At 43.3% G+C, this 21,210-nt stretch overlaps 1 protein-coding gene across 5 annotated transcripts in view; it reads left to right on the plus strand.

The window, feature by feature from the left end:
* Positions 1-10,518: 10,518 nt before the first annotated feature.
* Positions 10,519-21,210, plus strand: part of Dcp1b (decapping mRNA 1B) — a 40,567-nt gene continuing 29,875 nt past the window's right edge. For 3 of the 5 annotated variants that reach the window (XM_059258463.1, XM_059258464.1, XM_059258466.1), the window contains exons 1-3: positions 10,519-10,694; positions 15,162-15,202; positions 19,069-19,196. In XM_059258463.1, coding sequence (XP_059114446.1) covers positions 10,545-10,694; positions 15,162-15,202; positions 19,069-19,196 — 319 coding nt within the window. In that variant the 5' untranslated portion in view covers positions 10,519-10,544. The remainder of the gene's footprint in view (positions 10,695-15,161; positions 15,203-19,068; positions 19,197-21,210) is intronic. The other 2 variants (XM_059258467.1, XM_059258465.1) reach the window with 2 other exon arrangements.

The raw sequence follows: 21,210 nt of genomic DNA on the forward strand, positions 1-21,210 counted from the left end.
CTCAGCTACCACCCCCCCTTTCCACACCATTTCCTCCTTCTTGGTAATCAAGTAGCTAGTCAACTGAAACCAAAATCAAGAGTATGAATTGCCACCATTTTGTATTACCATTTCAAGCCAATTATCTCTTCCTGTAGAATTAAAGATACTTTCTCACATCTCAGAACTCAAAGGATGTTATGGTAGAGATTCTGTGCCCCACTAAATCTTCACTTTACTCCCTAAAAATGACATTAAAATTGTTGGAGTTTATGAGGCTGGTGAAGAGGCCAAGGGATATCAAAACAGAGTCTGTGGCCAGCAAGATGGATCAGCAAGGAGAGGTTCTTCCGCACAAGTTTGACTGCCTGTGTTCCATCCAAGGATGGATCTCAGATCTTAAGGTAGCAGAAAAGAATGGACTCCCAGGAGATGTCTCCTGACTTGCACACTGCTTGTGAGTTTCTGTACTTACACACACACACACACACACACACACACACACACACACACACACACACTGTGGGGAGAAGAATAAAATAAACAAGCAAATTTTAAAGAAAGTGTGTGTGTGTGTGTGTGTGTCTGGTTTCTCCACCCTACTGCTTACATCATCAACCCTTCTCCAGCTTAGGTTAGCAGAGGTCTAGTCTAGAGAGCTGCTGAGACAGACTAGACAAGTTCTGGCCCTTTCACGGGTTACCTCCTTCCCTGCCCAAAGTCCACCGAACAAGTCTCTTTCTTCCTCGAATCCCTAGTTCTCACCTTGCTTCTGTCTCTTTTTTCTGATATGCCTTCCAAATGACTAGTGCTCAGGGATCACTGCAGAAGAGAGGGGGAAATGTTCTAAGAGCCAGAGGATCAGGGAGTGTGCTGTGAGGTTGTGTCTCCTAGAAAGATCAGACAGGTTACACCCACGAAGCTTCACCAACATGGCTGCGTGGTGGTATTGTATTCCCCAAAATATTGTGCACCCTAATAAACTTATCTGGTGTCAGAGACAGAACAGCCACTAAATACAAAGGCTAGAAAGTGGTGGCACTCATACCTTTAATCCTAGCATTCCAGAGGTAGAAATCCATCTGGATCTCCGTGAGTTCAAGGCCACATTGGAAACGGCCAGGCATGGTGACACATGCCTTTAATCCCAGAAAGCGAGCCTTTAATCCCAGGGAGTGGTGGTAGAAAGCAGAAAGGTATATAAGGCATGAGGACCAGAAACTAGAAGCATTTGGCTGGTTAAGCTTTCAGGCTTCTAGCAGCACAGTTCAGCTGAGAGCCATTCGGATATGAGGACACAGAGGCTTCCAGTCTGAGGAAACAAGACAAGCTGAGAAGTTGGCCAGATGAGGTTAGCTGTGGTTTGTTCTGTCTCTCTGACCATCCAGCATTTCACCCCAATAACTTGCCTCAGGTTTGATTTTATTAATAAGACTCTTTGAGATTCCTGCTACATGGCTGCCTAAACCAGACCTGAACAAGGACACCACCAATGGCCATGCTGATATAGAAGGGGAAATCCCATGGGGCCTCAACCCTAGACACAGAACTACAGGCAGCTAAGGAATGCTGAGAGCAGGAGAAATCATCTTCCCCAGGGAAGAGCACACCAACTGGTTATCCCATAGCAAATGGTTGGCCCTGAAAACATGTACATACAAGTAATACCTATTACTTGTATGTAATATATCTAGAAATACATGTACTTATCAGTAATTAAAGAAAAAGCAGCCATGCATTTCAGAGAGAGCAAGGGGGTACATGGGAGAGGTTGGAGGGAGGAAAGGGAGGTGAGAAATGAGGTAATTACATTATAATCTCAAATGTTTTTTAATGAAAGAAAGAGATTAAACTATGTTTTCTTTTGATGGGTGGGTTGCGTTCTGCTGTGCTAAGCTACCTAAGAAATAAGTGAGCCATGCATTGAAAACAACCAATAACCCATTTCTTCAAACTGTTTCTCTCTCTACCATTGTTTGGAATAAAATTCCCAGCAGGCTGGGGTAAAGCTACTTTATAATACCCAGTTCTCAAAGCAGTCTTGATCCGCCTCTTTTCCACTACAGCCTAACTTACAGGTCAACTACAGAACAAAGAAGAGAACAAGAAAGCAGGTTGTGTATTTGTATTTTTAAATTATTATGAAAAATAAGGCTGGTCACATTTGTATGCAAACATTCATACATGCTACAAAGACCATTTTTTTGTATATTGTATTTGCAAGCACGTTTTGCATTTTGTATTTACAGTTACCTTGTTGAATTATGTGGCCAATTTTGTCCTGTCATCACACTAGTATAAATATCCCAGACACAGACAGTCTCTTTCATCATTCTACATACTTATTTTGAATTGCAGTATCTAACCCCATAGAACAAAGTTCTGGCACATATTTCTATCATAATGTCAATTACAAGATAATCATGAGCCCTGAAGGCACGCTGTTAGCCTGCAGCATCAGGCTGAGGACTATGGGGACACTGTGGAATCCTGCCGCTCTGTGGAGCTGATGGAAGCAGAAGGGATACGGATTAAAAGACCTTTGTCTGTTCGAAGTTGTCCTTTGCCGATCTTATATACCTACAGTATAGACAGGAGCAGTGATAAACTGATTCTAAACACACAGGTTATTGCAACAGAAATACACAGACTCCTGGCACCACCCTGAGAGACCAGACTTTGGGCATTTAGGGGCAACAAAGAGAAAGAATGATATTCTGTGGGCCAGAGAGATGAGCAACCTGCCAATGCTGAAGTCATTTCAACATCATTTGTGTTTTTCTCTTGCCAAGTGTGATTTCTGATCTTTAGGGCTTAAAAATTATTTGAAAAAAATTATAAGCAAAAATAAACAAAAACCCTTTCCATCTCTCCTTATATCCCTTATAATTTAACTCTGAAAGATTAGAATTCACTACTGTGTGCTCCTTTATCTCAGCTTGGATTTGAATATGCTGTAAATCCAGGGCTCTTTAAAAACAGATGTTTAATGTCGAAAGTCAACTGATTCAGGTTTTGTTCAATAGGGTGAGCATTTTCTAAATTTCCATTATGCACAAGGCTTGGAGCAAGTGGTGCAGAGACAACAAAGGGCATAAAAAAACAAACCTATGAAATAAAAATGTTATTATATAAAACTAGTAGTTACTTGCTTCATCTGCTTATTTGTGAAGAAACTCTAAGCGAGGTTTGTGCAAGTGCGAACACGGCCTTAAGCTTTCTGTAACGATTCTCTTTTATCATGGTAATTCCTATCGTAGCCTCTTTAGAATTAGAATTATATAGATATCATGTAAATACGTTAATAGCTCTAATACAGGGCCTACTAAGTTAAGTGCCACAAGAAAAGTGATAATGGAGGACACGCGGCTTTCAAAGGCAGAAAGAGTTCTGCAGAGAAGCAGGCAGTGTGTGAGCATTCTGGGGAAAGGTCATTCAAGGGGAAGGTGAGGAACACAGATGGTAATGTGCGAGGAACTCGGGTGCAAACTGCCAAGCACAGGACTGTTGAACAGAGATGGGGTGCCACCTTCATTAATCCCAGCACCAAAGACAAGAAACAAATCCTTCACTAAGATTTGCCTGTGTGAATCTGTAAGCAGGTGGCAGGATGCTCTTTTTATCTCTCGTGAGCTCAGGCCTGGGAACAGCATGGTGCTGAACAAGTCATGGAGAAGGAATGGATAGATTTCGTGCAGTGTGCTCTCTGTAGGAATCCTGTGACTGTGGCCATATTGGTAACTCAGGTGATAAGGCCTGGATGTTTTTATGAATATTTCTGGTATGATAATGCAGTGATTCTTAACCAGTGCGTGGGGGGGGGGGATGTCGAACAGCCCTTTCATGGGGGTTGCCTAAGACCACTCACTGGAAAACACGGATATTTACATTACAATTCATAACAGTAGCAAAATTACAGTTATGAAGTAGCAACAAAATAATGTTATGGGCCAGGCGGTGGTGGTGCACACCTTTAATCCCAGCACTCGGGAGGCAGAGCCAGGCGGATCTCTGTGAGTTCGAGGCCAGCCTGGGCTACCAAGTGAGTCCCAGGAAAGGCGCAAAGCTACACAGAGAAACCCTGTCTCGAAAAACAAAAAAACAAAAATAATAATAATAATAATAATGTTATGGTTGGGGTCACCACAACATGAGGGACTGTATTAAAGGGCCGCAGCATTAGGAATGTTGAGAACCACTGTCATATTGGCTCCTGTATTGCCTGACTTCTCTGTTGAGCTCAGAGCAGTCTGTTCTTTGGAAAGCGGGATTTATTCATCTCACTTTCAACATGGAAAGACTGAAAAATTAAGAGACAAATGGTCTGTTGGGCAATGGAGAAAAGCTAAGGAAAAACACTGTCCTCAGTGAGGAAAACACACCAGAATCTGTGTGCTCCTCCAAGTGAACAGAAGCAGAAGAGCTGGGGAAGGGCTCCGGAGTTGACCAGGAAACTCTACTTTGCCCATATGACAAATTAAACTTTGCTGCCCGGTGCTATCCTCCAAGGAAAACAGCCACCGTTTTGAAGAGTGTAGATGCACCTACTTGTGAGAGTCCATCAGCTGGGCCTGTGGACTACTGACATTCCCTCCAGGTAGAAGGGTCAGGGCAGATCACTGGACCTCCATCTACTCACATTCAGCCATTCCTCACAGTCATTTACATGCAATTTTGTCCTAGTGCGTATGGCCTTAGGGTCTAGTGAAGGGACTATAGCATACAGACAGGGGATGAATAAGTGAGAGGGCTTCATCTAGTTGACAATGAGGATGACCCAACATCATCAATGCTGGGTAACAACTTTGCAATGTTACTGCTTCAGGGTCACTCACGCTCCTGCCAGTAACCCCTCGCCTGTGGTCTGTAACCAAGCCCAGTAAACTCATTGGTTCTCCAAGGTGGACTTTGACAGACTCAAACTTTGGCCTATTGTTGGGACCTTATGAGTAGGGTGTAGATGTTGTTTGTCTCCAAGGGGAAGGAAGTTTAGTGACAAGCTTACTTTTAGAAGTATGTGACCAGAAGCACAGAGCTGAGTAGAATCAGCAGTGAGTTAATGGGCTAACCTGAGACAGTGTCTAGTCAGCTTTGTTTGGCTGCTGAAAGGGAATAAAAGGCCATAAGGACCAAATAATGTGTAGACAACATAGTTTCATTCTTCTCAAACTGCAAGTCACAGTCCTTCAGTGGATCATGAAATCAACTTTACAGAGTCACAGCCAACATTTTTAAATGAAAACAGTGTGTGTGTGTGTGTGTGTGTGTGTGTGTGTCCAGCTATCTAATTCCATATGTATTTATTTATAACAGTTAATATTAGTGATGGTTGGTTTTGATGTCAATTTGCTACAGATTACAATCACCTGAGTAGGGAGCCTCACCTGAAGAAATTTCCTGATTGCCTTGGTTGATTAATCGGTTGATTGGTGTGGAAAGATCTGCCCCAAGTGTGGGCAGCACCTTCTAAATGCAGCCCGGATAAGAAGAGGGTGTGGCAGAAGGAGATTACTCCTTTTGCTTGCTGGTCTCCCCTGTTCCCACAGAGTTGATTTGCTGTGGTACTGCTATGAGAACCAGCGTTTCCAGGCTTCCATTGCTGAGTAAGGAACAGCGGCTGCCCAGGTACCCAGGTACTCCGTGCCATATTGGGACCCATGAGGCAGTCAGCTCCGTGCACTGAGCAACCACCAGGTTCTCAGCCTTCCAAGTGTGAGACAACTGTTATTACTGTCTTCATGTAATCTGACTTAATAAATCACACACACACACACGTACACACACGCACACACGTACACACACGCACACACATGCACTCATCCTGTCCTATCAGTTCTATCCCTCTAGAGAACTAATACAATATTACTTCATGAAATTTTTAGCTCATATCAGATACCAGTTATCTCAACTTCCTTTCCTGTGACTATGACAAAAGAAACTCAAGGGGAAGAGGGTTTAGTTCACTTCACAGTTCAAAGATAAATCAAGGCACCAGGAGGCTGGAGTAGTCAGTTATAGCTCCCATAAAGTCAGGGAGCAGAGAGAAATGAAGATTTACCATCTCCATCTTCTGTAGTCCAGGATCTCAGCCTGACGGAATGGTACCACCTGACGGCTCTTCTCACCCCAACTTACCTCATCAAGCTAATTCTCCAGCTGACTAGCCTAGCTAACAGTGCACAGGTGTGCTCAGAAGTGACTCTCCTGGGTGATTCTAAAGCCTGTCAAGTAGACAATTAACACTAACCTTTACACTAATATATGAATGTACATCCTGGGTTAGACTGCCAATGAGCCTCAGGCCCAGTTTTAAAATGTCTGGAAGGTCCTGATGTACTCTCCTGCACTGGGAGGCTAAATTTACATTTGATAGGACTGACAATTCAAAATAGAGTTTAACCAAGAATATCAATAAAAAGAAAATTGTGGGGCTGGAGAGATGGCTCAGTGGTTAAGAGCACTGGCTGTTCTTCCAAAGGTCCTGAGTTCAATTCCCAGCAACCACATGGTGGCTCACAACCATCTGTAATGAGATCATGCAGGCAGAATACTGTATACATAATAAATAAATAAATCTTTTAAAAAAATTGTAACTATAAAGATTATATTGTCATTATTACCTTGAGAGGCCACTTATGCTCCTATTTCTGCCAATTAGGTCAGAATTCATAAATGTGGGTTTAGGGTTTCTTAATGCAAAACAAATGGTTTATATCAGTGGTTCTCAACCCTTTAGTCTCAAGACTTAATACTTTATAAATTAAGAATTCTCTCCAAGAAGTTTCATTTAAGTGAGTTATGCCATTGTACTGTGACTAAAGCTGATAACTGCAAAGAATTCATTCATTTGTAATAAAGGTAGAATGGGTTGGCGAGATGGTTCAGTGGAAAAAAAAAGTGTTTATCACACAGCTTGGAGGACCTGAGTTCAGATCCCCAGAATCACACAGCTGGATGCGGAAATGCCTCTCTGTAATCCCAGCACTCTGATGGTGAAATGGGAAGCAGAGGCAGAAAAATCCCTAGTAACTTGTGGGCAAGCTAGCCTAGTGTATACAGTGGTGAACAAACTAGCCTGGTGTATGCAGTGGTGAACAAGCTAGCCTGGTGTATGCAGTGGTGAAGAAGCTAGCCTGGTGTATGCAGTGGTGAACAAGCTAGCCTGGTGTACGCAGTGGTGAAGAAGCTAGCCTGGTGTATGCAGTGGTGAACAAGCTAGCCTGGTGTACGCAGTGGTGAAGAAGCTAGCCTGGTGTATGCAGTGGTGAACAAGCTAGCCTGGTGTACGCAGTGGTGAAGAAGCTAGCCTGGTGTATGCAGTGGTGAACAAGCTAGCCTGGTGTACGCAGTGGTGAACAAGCTAGCCTGGTGTATGCAGTGGTGAACAAGCTAGCCTGGTGTACGCAGTGGTGACAAGCTAGCCTGGTGTATGCAGTGGTGAACAAGCTAGCCTGGTGTACGCAGTGGTGAACAAGCTAGCCTGGTGTACGCAGTGGTGAACAAGCTAGCCTGGTGTATGCAGTGGTGAACAAGCTAGCCTGGTGTATGCAGTGGTGAACAAGCTAGCCTGGTGTATGCAGTGGTGACAAGCTAGCCTGATGTATACAGTGGTGAACCAGAAATCATGCCTACAACAAGGTAGAAGGCAAGGGCTGACAGTGAGGTTGTCCTTTGATCTATACATGCAGGCCATGCACAATCCCATGTCTGTGCTCACACACACTTACACACATGAACAGGCACACATACACACCACACACACAGCATACACACATACACATCATACTAATTTAAAGCGTTCTTTTTAGTTTGTGGGTATTTGTGTTTCGCCTGTGTGTATGTACATTCACTGCACACCTGGTGCTTGGAGGCCAGAAAAAGGCTTGAGATCCCCTGCAATTGGAGACAGAGACTGTTGTGAGCCTCTAAATGTAGATGCCTGGAATCAGACACAAGTCCTCTGCAAAAGCAAAAGTGATCTCAACTGCATGCCAGCCCCATGCCTTCGTTTGTCTCTGCATCCCAAGCACTTGTATTAAAGGCATTGCTATAAATTTTTAAAAATAAAAACAAGGGCCCTAGTTCAGAGAGAGACCCCATCTCAAAAGACAAGGCAGCAAGCAGTGAAGGAAGGTACCCAATGTCAGCCTTTGCCTAGTTCAGAGAGAGACCCCATCTCAAAAGACAAGGCAGCAAGCAGTGAAGGAAGGCACCCAATGTCAGCCTTTGCCTTCCCCACACATTCATCTGTACCTGCACACACACATGTGAATACATAATCACACATAAACAAGTACATGAAAAATAGTAAGCTGGGGGTGGTTGTGAGATGGAGACAGGAGGATCAAGAGTGCAAGGTCAACCTTGGCGATAGAGTGAGTTTTAGGTTAGCGCTGGCTACATAAGCCCATCTTTAAACAACACAAAATAAAACCAACATAAAGCTATTAAATAAGGTATGAGTCATGAAAAAAATTATCTTCCCATAACAAAATGAGACATTTTTTAAAATTATCTTTCATGTCTGGCCTACTAGACAATGAAATTGTATTTGTTTCTACCTACAATCTGTGGCCATATACATCTTCTTTCACATATATGAACAAGCCCTGGCCTCCGAGGCAATGGAACTGTACAAGGGATACATCATTAATGCCATTTTCAGGTAACTATGAGTATTCTTTGGTGACTGTCTTAGATAGGGTTTCTATTGCTGTGAAGAGACACCGTGACCACGGCAGTTCTTATACAGGAGAACATTTAATTGGATTATCTTACATTTTCAGAGGTTTGGTCCATTATCATCACGGCAGGAAGCAAGGCAGAATGCAAGCAGCCATGGTGCTGGAGCTGAGAGCCCTTACTTACATTTTGATCAGAAGACAACAGGAAGTGAACTGAGACACTGGGTGGTATCTTCAGCATACATGAGACCTCAAAGCTGGCCTCCACAGTGACACACTTCCTTCAACAAGACCACACCTATTCCAACAAAACATACCTCCTAATAGTGCCACTCCCTTTGGGGGCCATTTTCTTTCAGATCACCACCATGATTTATCAAAAATTGACAAATTGCAGTTTCTTGAAGGTTAGTTATCTGGAATCCCATCTATCAACTTTTCATATTTTGTGGCATATTGAAATCTATTGGTCTGCCTTAACCTTGAATGGATCTCTTACCCTATACATGATTTTGTGACACATTTTATTATCTGAAAAACATTGAGTCACTGAGCTAAGAGAGAGATATCTTTCAAATGTCAACAGTTTCCATTAGATGGTAATTTTTTAAAGTGCACTCATTAGTATCACCATTGATCTCATCAGAAAAGATTTAAGTATTGACACCGTCAAGGTCCTAGCCCGTTTCTTAAAATTAATCTCAGAAATTATCATTGGCAACAATAAGTATCCCTTGTTTTCTTGGAAGTGACAGGAAAATCTTAGTTTTGAAAAAGGCTGCCCAGAGCCAGGTTGTGGTGGCACACACCTTTAATCAGAAGCAGGCAGATCTCTGAATTTGAGGCCAGCCCAGTCTACAGAGTAAGTTCCAGGACAGCCAGAGCTACTCAGAGAAACCCTGTCTTGAAAAAAATAATATAAAGATTTTTTTTTTAAAGAAGCCTTTCCAGTATCTATCTGAATAACCAGTGTGTCCATCTTACTTTCGTGTTAAACTAATGTACTGTGGAAATAAAAATAAATCCCTTGGGCCGGGTGGTGCACACCCCGGTAATCCTAGTACTGGAGACCCCAAGGCAGGAGTGGGGGTAGGTTGAAACCCGCCATCACTACATAGCTAGACTCTGTCTCAAGAAACAAGCCTCCTCCCAAAGCCAACAAAAACCAACAATGCAACCACAAATTCAGCCCAACTCAAACACAGAACATTTTTTCTAGAGGCAAATATGGCCTGCAACGGCTCTGTTTTACCCACACTTTCTACTTTTTCCCCCCGCATTATTTTAAAAAGCATGCCCGGGGAATGAATTTTAACAAAATTAGTAATTTTATCAAGTGGCACCTGGCTTTAGCTGCTTGTCAGGTTTTCCAGTGAATACACAGCAGCAAAAATACACTGACTGGTGGGACACTTTGGGGCCTGCCTTGGTTCAGTATCTGTGCACACATCACACAGGTCTCAGCATTGTCATGGACAGTCCTAACATTGCAGGCTTCTGAGAGCCTCAAGGAATCCATCATGGATTTTGGGGTGCACCCTTTAAGAATCCCCAGAGTTCTTTTTTTGGAGTTATTATGTTTGGTTTGGTATCGAAGGGCCAAAGAAGAGCTATGCCAAGGCGTGGGCCACATCCAAGAAGGAAATGTACACTACTCAAAAGCTCCTGTAGGAAGAAATAGCAGGGAAAAAAACCCACTCCAGAAAACAGGCCTGGGCTTCTCGTTGCCAAGGCGACAATCCTCGGGGAGAAGGCCCGGCCTTCGATTGGCGAAGCCTAGCCTGGGTCCCCAAGAGCCGGAAAGTCGCCCAACTGCGGTCGCTCGCTCGGCGGTCGATTGAGGGGGCTTCCTGGAGGCCGGGCAAGAGGGCGGGTGGGAAGATGGCGGCCGCGGCTGCTGGCGGGCCGCCTGGGAAGGGGCACGATATCAGCCTGGCGGCCCTGCGACGCCACGACCCCTACATTAGTCGCATCCTGGATGTGGCCAGCCAGGTGGCTCTGTACACTTTCTTCCATCGGGCCAACAAGTGGGTGCGTGCGGGCGCGCGGACGGCGGGGCGGGGACGGGGCGGGGGCTGCAGGGCATGGATGGGCGGGCGGGGCCCGATCCCGGTGGCGGGCGGTCTGCGCGACCCACCGCCCAGGTAGGGGAGACGGATAAAGGTGTGGGCGGCGCCGCTGAGAGCCCGGCCCCAGGCCTCGAGGCCGACGACAGAAGGGCTCCGGCGGTGGAGGGCAGAGTGGAGTCCCAAGCTTAGGTGGGCGCAGCCAAGTCCAGCCTCGCCGAGCTGGAGATGCCAGAGTCAGAAATGTGGGGCAGGGAACCCCCTAAGAGCACGCTTGGGGGAATCAAGAGGAAATGGGTATGCGTGGGACGCCCCGGACTTTGATGCAGAGTCCATGGTTGGTAGCCTAACCATTTCAGTGCATTTCAAAAGACCGAACCCCAGCCTACAGTAGTAACTGGGTGAAGTTTAGTTTCCCTCACATCTAGAATGGAATTGGAACGGGAGACAAATTAGTTCTGGCCCAGGTATTGATTCATAGAATTTATAAACCGTACCTTTGCATATAAAGGTGCCATTTCCCCCTTTTTTGTGTGTGACTTTTGTACCAAATATTATTCACCAGTATACAACCATTGGTCTTAATACGGGTTCAGTGGAGTATGAAGAACAGCTTACAAGGATTTCAAATGATTTTTTTTTTTTTTTTTTTTTTGCTGTGTTCGCCAAGTCCGAAACAAACATCAAAATTTATGCAAGGAAAACTTTGATTATTGAGGAAATTCAGGTTTAGGTAGGCTGTTATAAAAACGACCCGAAAACCAGAAACAAAAAGGATGAAGACTGAAATGGAGATGGAGCTTGGGACAGCACCTGGTTCCATACCCAGCACTCTTGAAAAAAGGCCAGGAATTATTAAGATAGTTGCAAAGAATTTTTGTCTGTTCTCCTAGTAGCCAAACCCGAAGGAGAAATGTGCAGAGTTCTGATGTTCAGGGTTCTGAGTATTCCTGGCTCGATTAACTAAGGCTGCTTTTCACGGTCACCAGAGGAAATTACCATTTGGGTCTTAATATAGGTGCTTTCCTTCTCTCTAGAGCAATGGTTCCCAACTTTCCCAATGGTGTGCCCCTTTAATACAGTTCCTCATGTTATGGTGACCCCCCAACCATAAAATTATTTTGGTTGCTAATTCATAACTGTAATTTTGCTACGGTTATGATCGTAATGAAAATAATTTTGGAGATAGATGTGTGTCGGGGTCGCAACCCACTGGTCGAGAACCACTACTCTAGAGCTGCATAATGTTATTTGGAAGTAATTCTGTAGTATAGAGTAGGGCCCAATAAAAGTTAATGGTGTAAGTTGACTCAGCGGGAGGCTCCGTACAGAAGATCAGAAGCTGTTCAAATGTACAGTGGAGCATCCCCCCTTGGGTGGCCCGCTTCCTAAAGCCCCTTCACAGTCAGTCCTGTATGACAGAGACCTTTAAAAGCCTTACCTAAGCGTACCAGTTACCCAGCAAGGTCCAGCATCAGAGGTGTCACAATGCATTATTTACAGGAGTTTTGTTTTCCGGCCTCCTGGATTTGTTTTCTCCAGATGGGTCATAATTCATTCAGTAAAAGGTCATTCTTTCAAAGTACTAATCTTCTAGGCTGTGTGGTTGCCTGGCAAAGGAGAAAGACCTAGTTCAACAACAGAGCAGTCAGTGGGGACAATCAAATTGTCACTGCTGTTCCCCTGTGCTATCACTCCGATCTCTGGAGGGGAGCCTTTCGAATGTCAGCTTAATCAGAAATGTAAGAATGAAAGAGAAAGTATTGCAAGAAAGCAGGTTGGGTATGAGCATAGGAGTCCTTACATTAGAAATCAACGTCAGGTGAGGAATGGCGGGTGCAGAGGATGAGTTCCTGTAAAAAAAAAAAAGATCAAGGTACTGCAGATAGAGCACAGTGGTAGAGCATGTGCTTAGCATGTGCACAGCTCTGGTTTAATCCCCAAGGCACACACATACTTGCACAAAGGATTAAGAGTTTTGCCATGACTAGAATAGGAATTTTAGAATGATATTTACTCTTTTTTGCCAGGAAAGCTGCCGAGGTGGCTTTGCTGTCACGTGTGCAGTGGAGAGAGAAAGTAGACCCACTTTTTATTATCTTAGAATATTCCGTAAAATAGAAATTGCTTTCAATTGTTCCAGATGTAGCAATGTATTTACTTCTAATAATTTATGAAACAGCATTATTTATACTCTTCATTATTTCAAACACTGAACTCTGTGTGTGTGTGTGTGTGTGTGTGTGTGTGTGTGTGTGTGTGACCTTTATTTTTAGAGTTTAGGCTAAAATACTCCAGAACTGTGTACTTACATTTTTACTTGGAGGATTTGAGGAGAGCGCCTGTTTTACTATTTGCCATACCCTAAATTCACTGCTTTGTATAGAAAGTAAAAAAAAAAAAAAAAAAAAAAAAGTTTGAGCTAGCAGCAAATACCTTTCCAGAGCTCCTTTTAGCCAAGTGAGAGCTCTTAAAATGTTTTGTTTTGTTTTAATTGAAAGATTTGAGTTAAGGGTGAGACAGGAAAGTCAGTGAATTATCTCAGTGTGAGCTGGCAGAAACCTCACTCCTGCCTCATATTGTAATCACTGAGCCATAGTTCCTTCCCATGAGCAACTCCAAACACAACTCAAGTTTGAGAATTGTTTTTGTGAGTTATAGTTACAATTCTGATTTTGGATTATTCTAAACTAAAATAAGGGATTAAAGTTTTTTGTTTTTGAAGTAAAGAAAATTTTTGTTGTGGCAAAAAAATCAGTTGGAAGCAGTTAGCGTATATGTGCTGATAATATGGAAGATCTGATTTGCATTCCAAGGAGAACAGGCCCAGGTCAAATACTGCAGAGTAGGAAACTGTTTGGTCTTATAGCCAAGGAGCCTGGCCGTGTGTGCACAGAGGTCCCTGCACAAGGAGCCTGGCCGTGTGTGCACAGAGGTCCCTGCACAAGGAGCCTGGCCGTGTGTGCACAGAGGTCCCTGCACAAGGAGCCTGGCCGTGTGTGCACAGAGGTCCCTGCACAAGGTGCCTGGCCATGTGTGCACAGAGGTCCCTGCACAAGGAGCCTGGCCATGTGTGCACAGAGGGCCCTGCACAAGGAGCCTGGCCGTGTGTGCACAGAGGTCCCTGCACAAGGAGCCTGGCCGTGTGTGCACAGAGGGCCCTGCACAAGGAGCCTGGCCGTGTGTGCACAGAGGGCCCTGCACAAGGAGCCTGGCCGTGTGTGCACAGAGGGCCCTGCACATCTCTGCTTCAGTTCCCATCAGTGTAACTCAGAGTCCCAGATGCATGACCTGGACAGCTTCCTTTTAAAGTGTGTCGAGTACCTAGGCAGCTGCCAGCTGTGGCAGTTCAGCTCTGAAGGGGTGTGCGCAGAGGCCTAAGAATGTGCATTTCTAAGGGCTCCCACATGACGATGCTGCTTCTCATCTGGAGACTACTCTCCAAAACCCACTGCGCTAAGTCTCTGAGAAAACAGCTGTACTCAGGTAGATTACTTGAAAAGATCATGCTTTCGATTCTGTGCCTTTAAAAAACATCATTCTAACTTTACATCTTTTTCTTAAAGTGTATATCTTGCATCCAAATTATACAGTACTTAGTTTTAAATAATTTGAGTAATAAATATTTAAAAATATTGGGGCCTTAAATAGGATACTAGAATGCTAAAATTAAGTGATGTAAATACCAAAAGCACATATTAAACTCTGAGTTACTATAATCTGATTACTAGTTAAACAGAAGAACCGCGTGTGCATTGTGTAGATGAGCAGGATCCCTCCTGTCTTGGAGATGTAGAAGGGATGCCAAAGAACTCAAGCTCTCCCTATAACTGGACTACCTCAGATTTTCTCTGGCAGTTCTTGAGTCCTAACTTGGTAACATTTCTGTGTAATGTTATTTCAAGTCTTTGGCCAAAGTGACTCTGCATATTTCATGCCAAGAAGGTGTTTGTTCACTTGAAGACTCTAGCATAATCCTTGTCTGTCTAGCAATCAGAGCACAGGTATTGACAGATCACCTGGTCTCCTAGTGACACAATATGACAATGAACACAAGATGAAGTGAAGGGTAATGAGGTACAGGTAACAGTTAATTTGACAGCTTGTGGGCATGCAGTTAGGTGGATGGAGGAGAAGGCTACACACTTACCATCTCCTTCTGATGAAGTCTGGAACACACTTTCTCCACTCCAGCCAGGTGGGCCACTCATTGTGTGTTTGGGAAAGAGAATAGTGACCAAGTGCTGCTCACTCAGCAGGACCTGGTCATGTCAAACCCATGCCTCCCCCTTCCTGGTAACCCCTCTGTTCTGTCCGGGCACTTCGCCTACTTGAAATTGCGTGTGGTTTCCTGGTACTCTGTAAGAAGTTCATGTTTTCTGCCATAGAATGAAGAGAGAATACATATGGTATGTGTTTGCTTTATTTTTAGGAGAAGACTGATGTGGAAGGAACCTTATTTGTTTATACAAGGTAAGAATATTTTATTTTAAAAAAAAAAATTTTTGAAATAATGTTTTAGCTTAGTTTTGTCATACATTAAAGGGCAGTTTTATTTCAAAGAAGTACAACAACCAAATCTATCTGAAATTACTAGTTGGCAAGAGGAATAAAATAACACATAATGTGACCTGGTACATTCTGATGGTACTAATTTCAGGATATATTTCCAACTTAAATCTTAATATTTGGTTTAGCGGTACATATCCATCGTCTGATTCCAGTGAATGGCACACAGTTTGTGAACACTATGCGCTGCCAAGAGATTAGAGGTCCACTGTTGGCTAAATTAGGCAGTGGTTGGAAAGGGCTTTGTGGCTCACCTTCCCTCACCCTTAACTGCTTAAAAAAGCATGCCCCAGGGTTGAATCTGTCTCGTCTCTCAGTCTTCCATTGTCTAGTTAATAATGTTTCAGAATTAATTTCATTAATAAGTTCATGCTTTTAATAATTTCTTTTTTATCAATACCATTAACATCACACATGCACGCAGACACACAGTATGTATATTGTCTTAATGACTACATTTTATTCATGCAAATTTCCACATAAGTATCTTACTTGAATTCTGTCACCTAGTGGGAGTACATAGATGAAATATAAAACTAGTATACACCCTGATTGAGGTAACAGTTTTACTGGAGGAAAAAGTATACAAACATACTTACCCATATTCAAGTTTAAGATAAACACAGTGCAGGATAAACCACCCCAAGAACTGGTGGCTATAAAAGCCGCACCGGGCTGCTGTGCTTGTGGGAGCATTGCAGAATGACAGGTCTTGGCTTGGGCTTCGGGTCAGGAAGTCCCAACAGGAAGAAAGGCAAAAGTATACACAGCCTCCTGTTTAAAGGGACAGTGGGGATTTGTTCTGGTGTAGAGGGTTTATATTAGCCTAAGTGATGCCATTAGCATAGAATGCAGACTAAGGATTCTGAAGTTTATTTTTCCAGCAGTAGGGAGTAACTGAAGGCTTGTGAACATGAGGATGCTTAAGAAGCTGTGAGAAAATGCGTCGAGAGTCAGTGTGTCAGCATCATGAGGAGGCACTTGTTCTAAAAGAAACTGGAGTTGGGCAGGATGTTAGGAGGATGACTGCCATGAAGTAGGTAGGAGTTGGGACCAGATTAACTGAAGCTGAAATGGAAGTGCATGGCTAGAGAGCACGGTGACATTGACACATGAAGCCTCTAGGTAAATGGCGGTGACCGAACTGAATGACAAAATCTTTAGTAGAACTCAAGCAGCCCGGGTGGTGGGGGTGGTCAAGGATCTGGGGCCTTCAACTTGATCTCTTTGTGAAGTTCACCCCCCGACACCCAGGCCTTTGGTCTTCAGGGTTTTGAAGTAACACTTTTGCAATGGCCTCGTTGAGTTCAGGTTAAGGAATCTTGGCACTTGGTCATCTTTGGAAAGTTTGGCATTGTCTAAGAGGAGCATCAAAGGGAAATAGATATGCAATTGATGGTTGAATTTAAGGCCCATAGGGCCATAGACAGCAGAACTAGAATAGCCTTAAGAGGCCAGTGGGGGCGTAGTACAGAAATGGTGGGGGGAGGGTGTCAGCTGCCCTGTCATCAAGGGGGAGGGTGTGCAAAGGATGAATAGCTAGCCAGGCTACAGGCAACAAGTAAGTCAGATGTTTGGGGTTCTGAATCTCCAAGAGTATTAGCATAGTAGTCAGTGTTATATTCCAGAACATTCCAGAAGCACCCAGTGGATTTGTTCAGCATGAGTACTCCAGAATGTAAAATGTAAAGAAAGAAAAACTAAAGCACAATGTGTATTCTTTCTCATTTCTGAGAAGGATTATTTTGAGGAGAGAGATAGATTAATATATATTAGTGATGGTTTTAAAGACTTTTCTGCTGAATTATATATACATTTATTTTCTCTCTTGTACCCAAACCAAATATAGCTTTGTATTTTTGGGTATTTTATTTTTGAGATGGTGTCTCATGTAGACCAGGTTGGCCTCAAACTAACCATGTAGCAAAAGATAGCTTTGAACTTGTGAATTATAGCCATGTGCCAGTTTTATGTAATGCTGGGAATGGAACCCAGGGCTTTGAGCATGCTAGGCAACTACTGTACCAACTGAACTACAACCCAGCACTTAAGTATGTCTTAATGTACTCTACGTTGCTAACAGAATGATAAGTTACACCACTGAACTGAGAAAAATAATCCTTCCCTGTTTCTTTATCCGGTTCCCCAAACTATCTCATTGAGATAACCTCTGCAGCTTCCTCCCCTTCCCACACAGGCATGGGTGCCTGGTCTAGAGAGGTCTTTTTCCCAGTGTGGAATGACAGCAGTTTGAGCTAAGTTAACAAAGCTGTCTATGGTACACCTGTACTTGTCTTTCAGAAGTGTTTTTAGTGTACCTGACATCTTTGTTTCTGGGCCTGTTGAATAAACTGTGCTATAAGTTCCATACCGTTTATGCCATAAGATGTTATGCTATTGAAATACATGAAGATATTTCATCCCGCATCAAGAAGTATTTCTCCTGCCTCCCCATGTCTTCCTCTTTGTGATAGAGTTCGTGGAGACACAGTCACTAGAATTTCTGAATTTCATGTCAGGGCCCTCTGTCAGTCTTCCGAGTGCATTTTCCTCTCCTCTTAAGTTTAAATAGAAATGACTGTTTGGGGAATTGAGGCTATGCCTGTCAGTGCTTTACCTCTTTGTAGAATAAGCTCATCAAAGATTGCCTTCCATCAATTCAAAGGTTGGGGCTTTAAAAATAAAATCCTGTAAGTGGTAAAGTAGCAATGTTGTACTTTATCAGTATAAAGGAGTTAAAGGAGAAATAAAACTGATTTTCTTCCTGTTTGTTACTGCTAACCCCAGCAGCCCAGCTTAACTTGAATGAATGAGTGCTGCTTGCTTTTGTTAAATGAGGATGTTGTACTTAGGTGTCACCAGAAGTTTCTTGGTTGAATTATGATGTGGCTGTCACCTCAGCACAGGCAAATGGACACATGATTGTTAGTTTACACTGTGTATAACATGGGTCCCTGTGCCTGACAGATGGGGCATTCAAGATTTATTGAATGAATGAAAAATGAAACTCACTAAAGGTCACTTTTTCACTGAGAGAAGTTTTATAGTAGCTTGTCCAGGAAGCGGTTTGCTTTGTATTGAAGAAAATGCAGCGTCCGCCCTGCAGGCTGTTACATGACCTTAGTTTGTACCTCGTCTCACAGGTTTGTTGACAGAGTTGCCTCATTTTCCTGAAGTTCTCAATTCCAAACTAGCATTTACACTTTCAATGAAAATTATCTTTTTGTAATGATGTATATGCTTTTAACTCTGAAACCCTTTGAAAGTATCTAGGTTTTTTAAAGACTTATTTGTTTGTGTATTTTGTGTATTTGAGTGCTCTGTCTTCATGCACACCAGAAAAGAGAATCAGATCCCATTACAGATGTTGTGAGCCACCACATGGTTTCTGGGAATTGAACTCAGAACCTCTAAAAGAGCAGTCAAGTGCTCTTAACCACTGAGCCAACCCTCCAGCCCCTGTCAGTGAGATTTTTAAAAGCAATTACTGTCTTTGTCTTAAAGGAATGTACAGTATAGGCAGGGAGATAAGATATACACACGAACTATGCACAGCCTCGCGTACAGTTAGAAACAATGACCTTAAGGACAGTCTGTGGTGCATAGATGTTGGTATGAGATCCCAGGAGTAAAGCAGTGGTGCTTCCTATGTGTGCAGACTGCTTGTGAGAAACAATGTACACAGCAAAGTTAACAGACACGTCAGAATGTGGCTATACTGCAGGTATGCTATGCTTAGCAATGTCTTTCCCCTGCTCCGTGATTTCCAGGTCTGCCTCTCCAAAGCACGGATTCACCATTATGAATAGGCTCAGCATGGAAAACAGAACAGAACCCATTACTAAAGACCTGGACTTCCAGCTCCAGGACCCTTTCCTTCTCTACAGAAATGCCACATGTGAGTCTCTCAATACAGTGGTAGTCATTATTTCTGAAGTCTAGCCAAATGTTGAAAGCTGTGTTTAGTATCGACAGCTAGGGGGTTAGCATTTATTAGCTTGGAAGTGACTTTTTTCTTAGAAAAGTTCAAGTGAGAGTTTCCTTAAGCACTGTCTTGAGCAGCTCTTCTGCCTGTAGAATGAACCAGTCATTGACTTCAATCCTAAGCAGGAATTGGGGAGGTGAGTACTTGGTCAGGAGACAGGAGAGGGACACATGGGTGGCGTCACTGAACACAGAATTAATAATTTGGTAGGTGGCAGTTTTCCCTCGTGTGTCACCCCTGACCAAACACAGGAAAGAGTGATTGAGGAAGAGGGTCTGTATTTTTGAATGTGTAATCATTAAAAAGTCAAAGTCCAAGGAATTTTGATCTTTTGAGTCTCTTAACTATTTGTAATGGTGAGATTGTGGTAGGTAACTGAATGGTCCTTGATGGACTTGAGATGAAGTAGCAGTTGCTTGTATAGAATTCTGTCCTCATCTCAACCTTGGGTCTTATCTGACACCCGTGTCAGACTAGAGAGAGACCAATGAAGCTGTCAGCTTCAGGGCATCTTCACCATAGGACCATACTGCTTGAAAGGTAAGTATGTGCCTGCTCTTCGGCTTTGTGGGTAACTTTCAAAGAGACTTTGCAATCTAGTAATGGTTTCAACTCTTTGAGTTTAAGATACAGGAAGTTGATACTAGGGAGATGGCTCAATTGGTAAAGAGCTTGAAACATGAGGACCTGAGTTCAACACTCTAGCGTGCGCAGACACACACACACACACACACACACACACACACACACACACACTTGCATACAACACACAAACACAAAAGAGGCTAAGGAGATGGCTTGGTATTTAAAGTGTTTACTCTACACGCGTGGGACCTGAGTCTGGATCCCTAGCACCCAAATACTAGTCCAGTGTGGTGATATGTGTCTGTTGCCCCAGTACTGGGGGGCAGAGACAGACAGGTCCTGGGTCTTGTGCCCATTCAGTCTAGCCTAAATGGTTAGCTGCAGGTTCAGTGAGAGACCCTGTCTTTAAAAAAAAAAAGTGGAAATGTAGAGGAAGGCATCCTGATATCGGCCTCTAGCCTCTATACACGCCTGCATTGGTGAGCACACTTGAACACATGTGCACACATATACACTACACACCTCCTTACACACACAGAACTTGCCTACTGTATACTACTCAAAATTTTAATAATGTGACTCAAGTAATACTCAGTGATAATCCCAGTGAATAGTTTAAAACTAAATGTAACGAGCTGGGCAGTGGAAGCGCACGCCTTTAATCCCAGCACTGGGGAGACAGAGCCAGGTGGAGCTCTGTGAGTTCGAGGCCAGCCTTGTCTACAGAATGAGATCCAGGACAGGCACCAAAACTACACAGAGAAACCCTTATCTCGAAAAACCAAACAAAACAAACAAACAAAACTAAATGTAACAGTACATTAAATATGATGCTATATTTAATTGTACATAATTAGGTTGTCATGATAAATGTCTAATCCTTAAATATTTATGAGAAAAAAAGAGCTATTAAAACTGCAACAATGAAAAAAAACCCTGCAACGTGACTTACCAGTAGTATGTCCTATGAAAAAAAAGGTTTTGCAATATTTTTAAAAAATAGTTTGTTGCTGTTTCTTCACTGTGCTTATAGTTATGTCAAAATTTACATTCTTTCTTTAAAGTATATCATTTGGCTAAGGAGCTATCTCCGTTAGTAAAGTGCGTGCTGTGCAAACATTATCACCTGAGTTTGATTCCCCAGAACCCACTGAAAAAGCTGGGTGTAGTGGTGTGTGTGTGAAATCCTAGGAAGCTGGGATGGGAGGCCCCTGGGGCTCACTGGCCAGTCAGCCTAGCTTATAAGGTGGTGAGCTCCAAGCCAGAGAGCCGGTCTCAAAAAACAAGGTGGCCAGCTTCTTAGAAAAAATGACACTAGTTCCAGGACACCCAGGGGTACACA

Source organism: Peromyscus eremicus, chromosome 3, assembly GCF_949786415.1.
Source record: "Peromyscus eremicus chromosome 3, PerEre_H2_v1, whole genome shotgun sequence".
NCBI lineage: Eukaryota > Metazoa > Chordata > Mammalia > Rodentia > Cricetidae > Peromyscus > Peromyscus eremicus.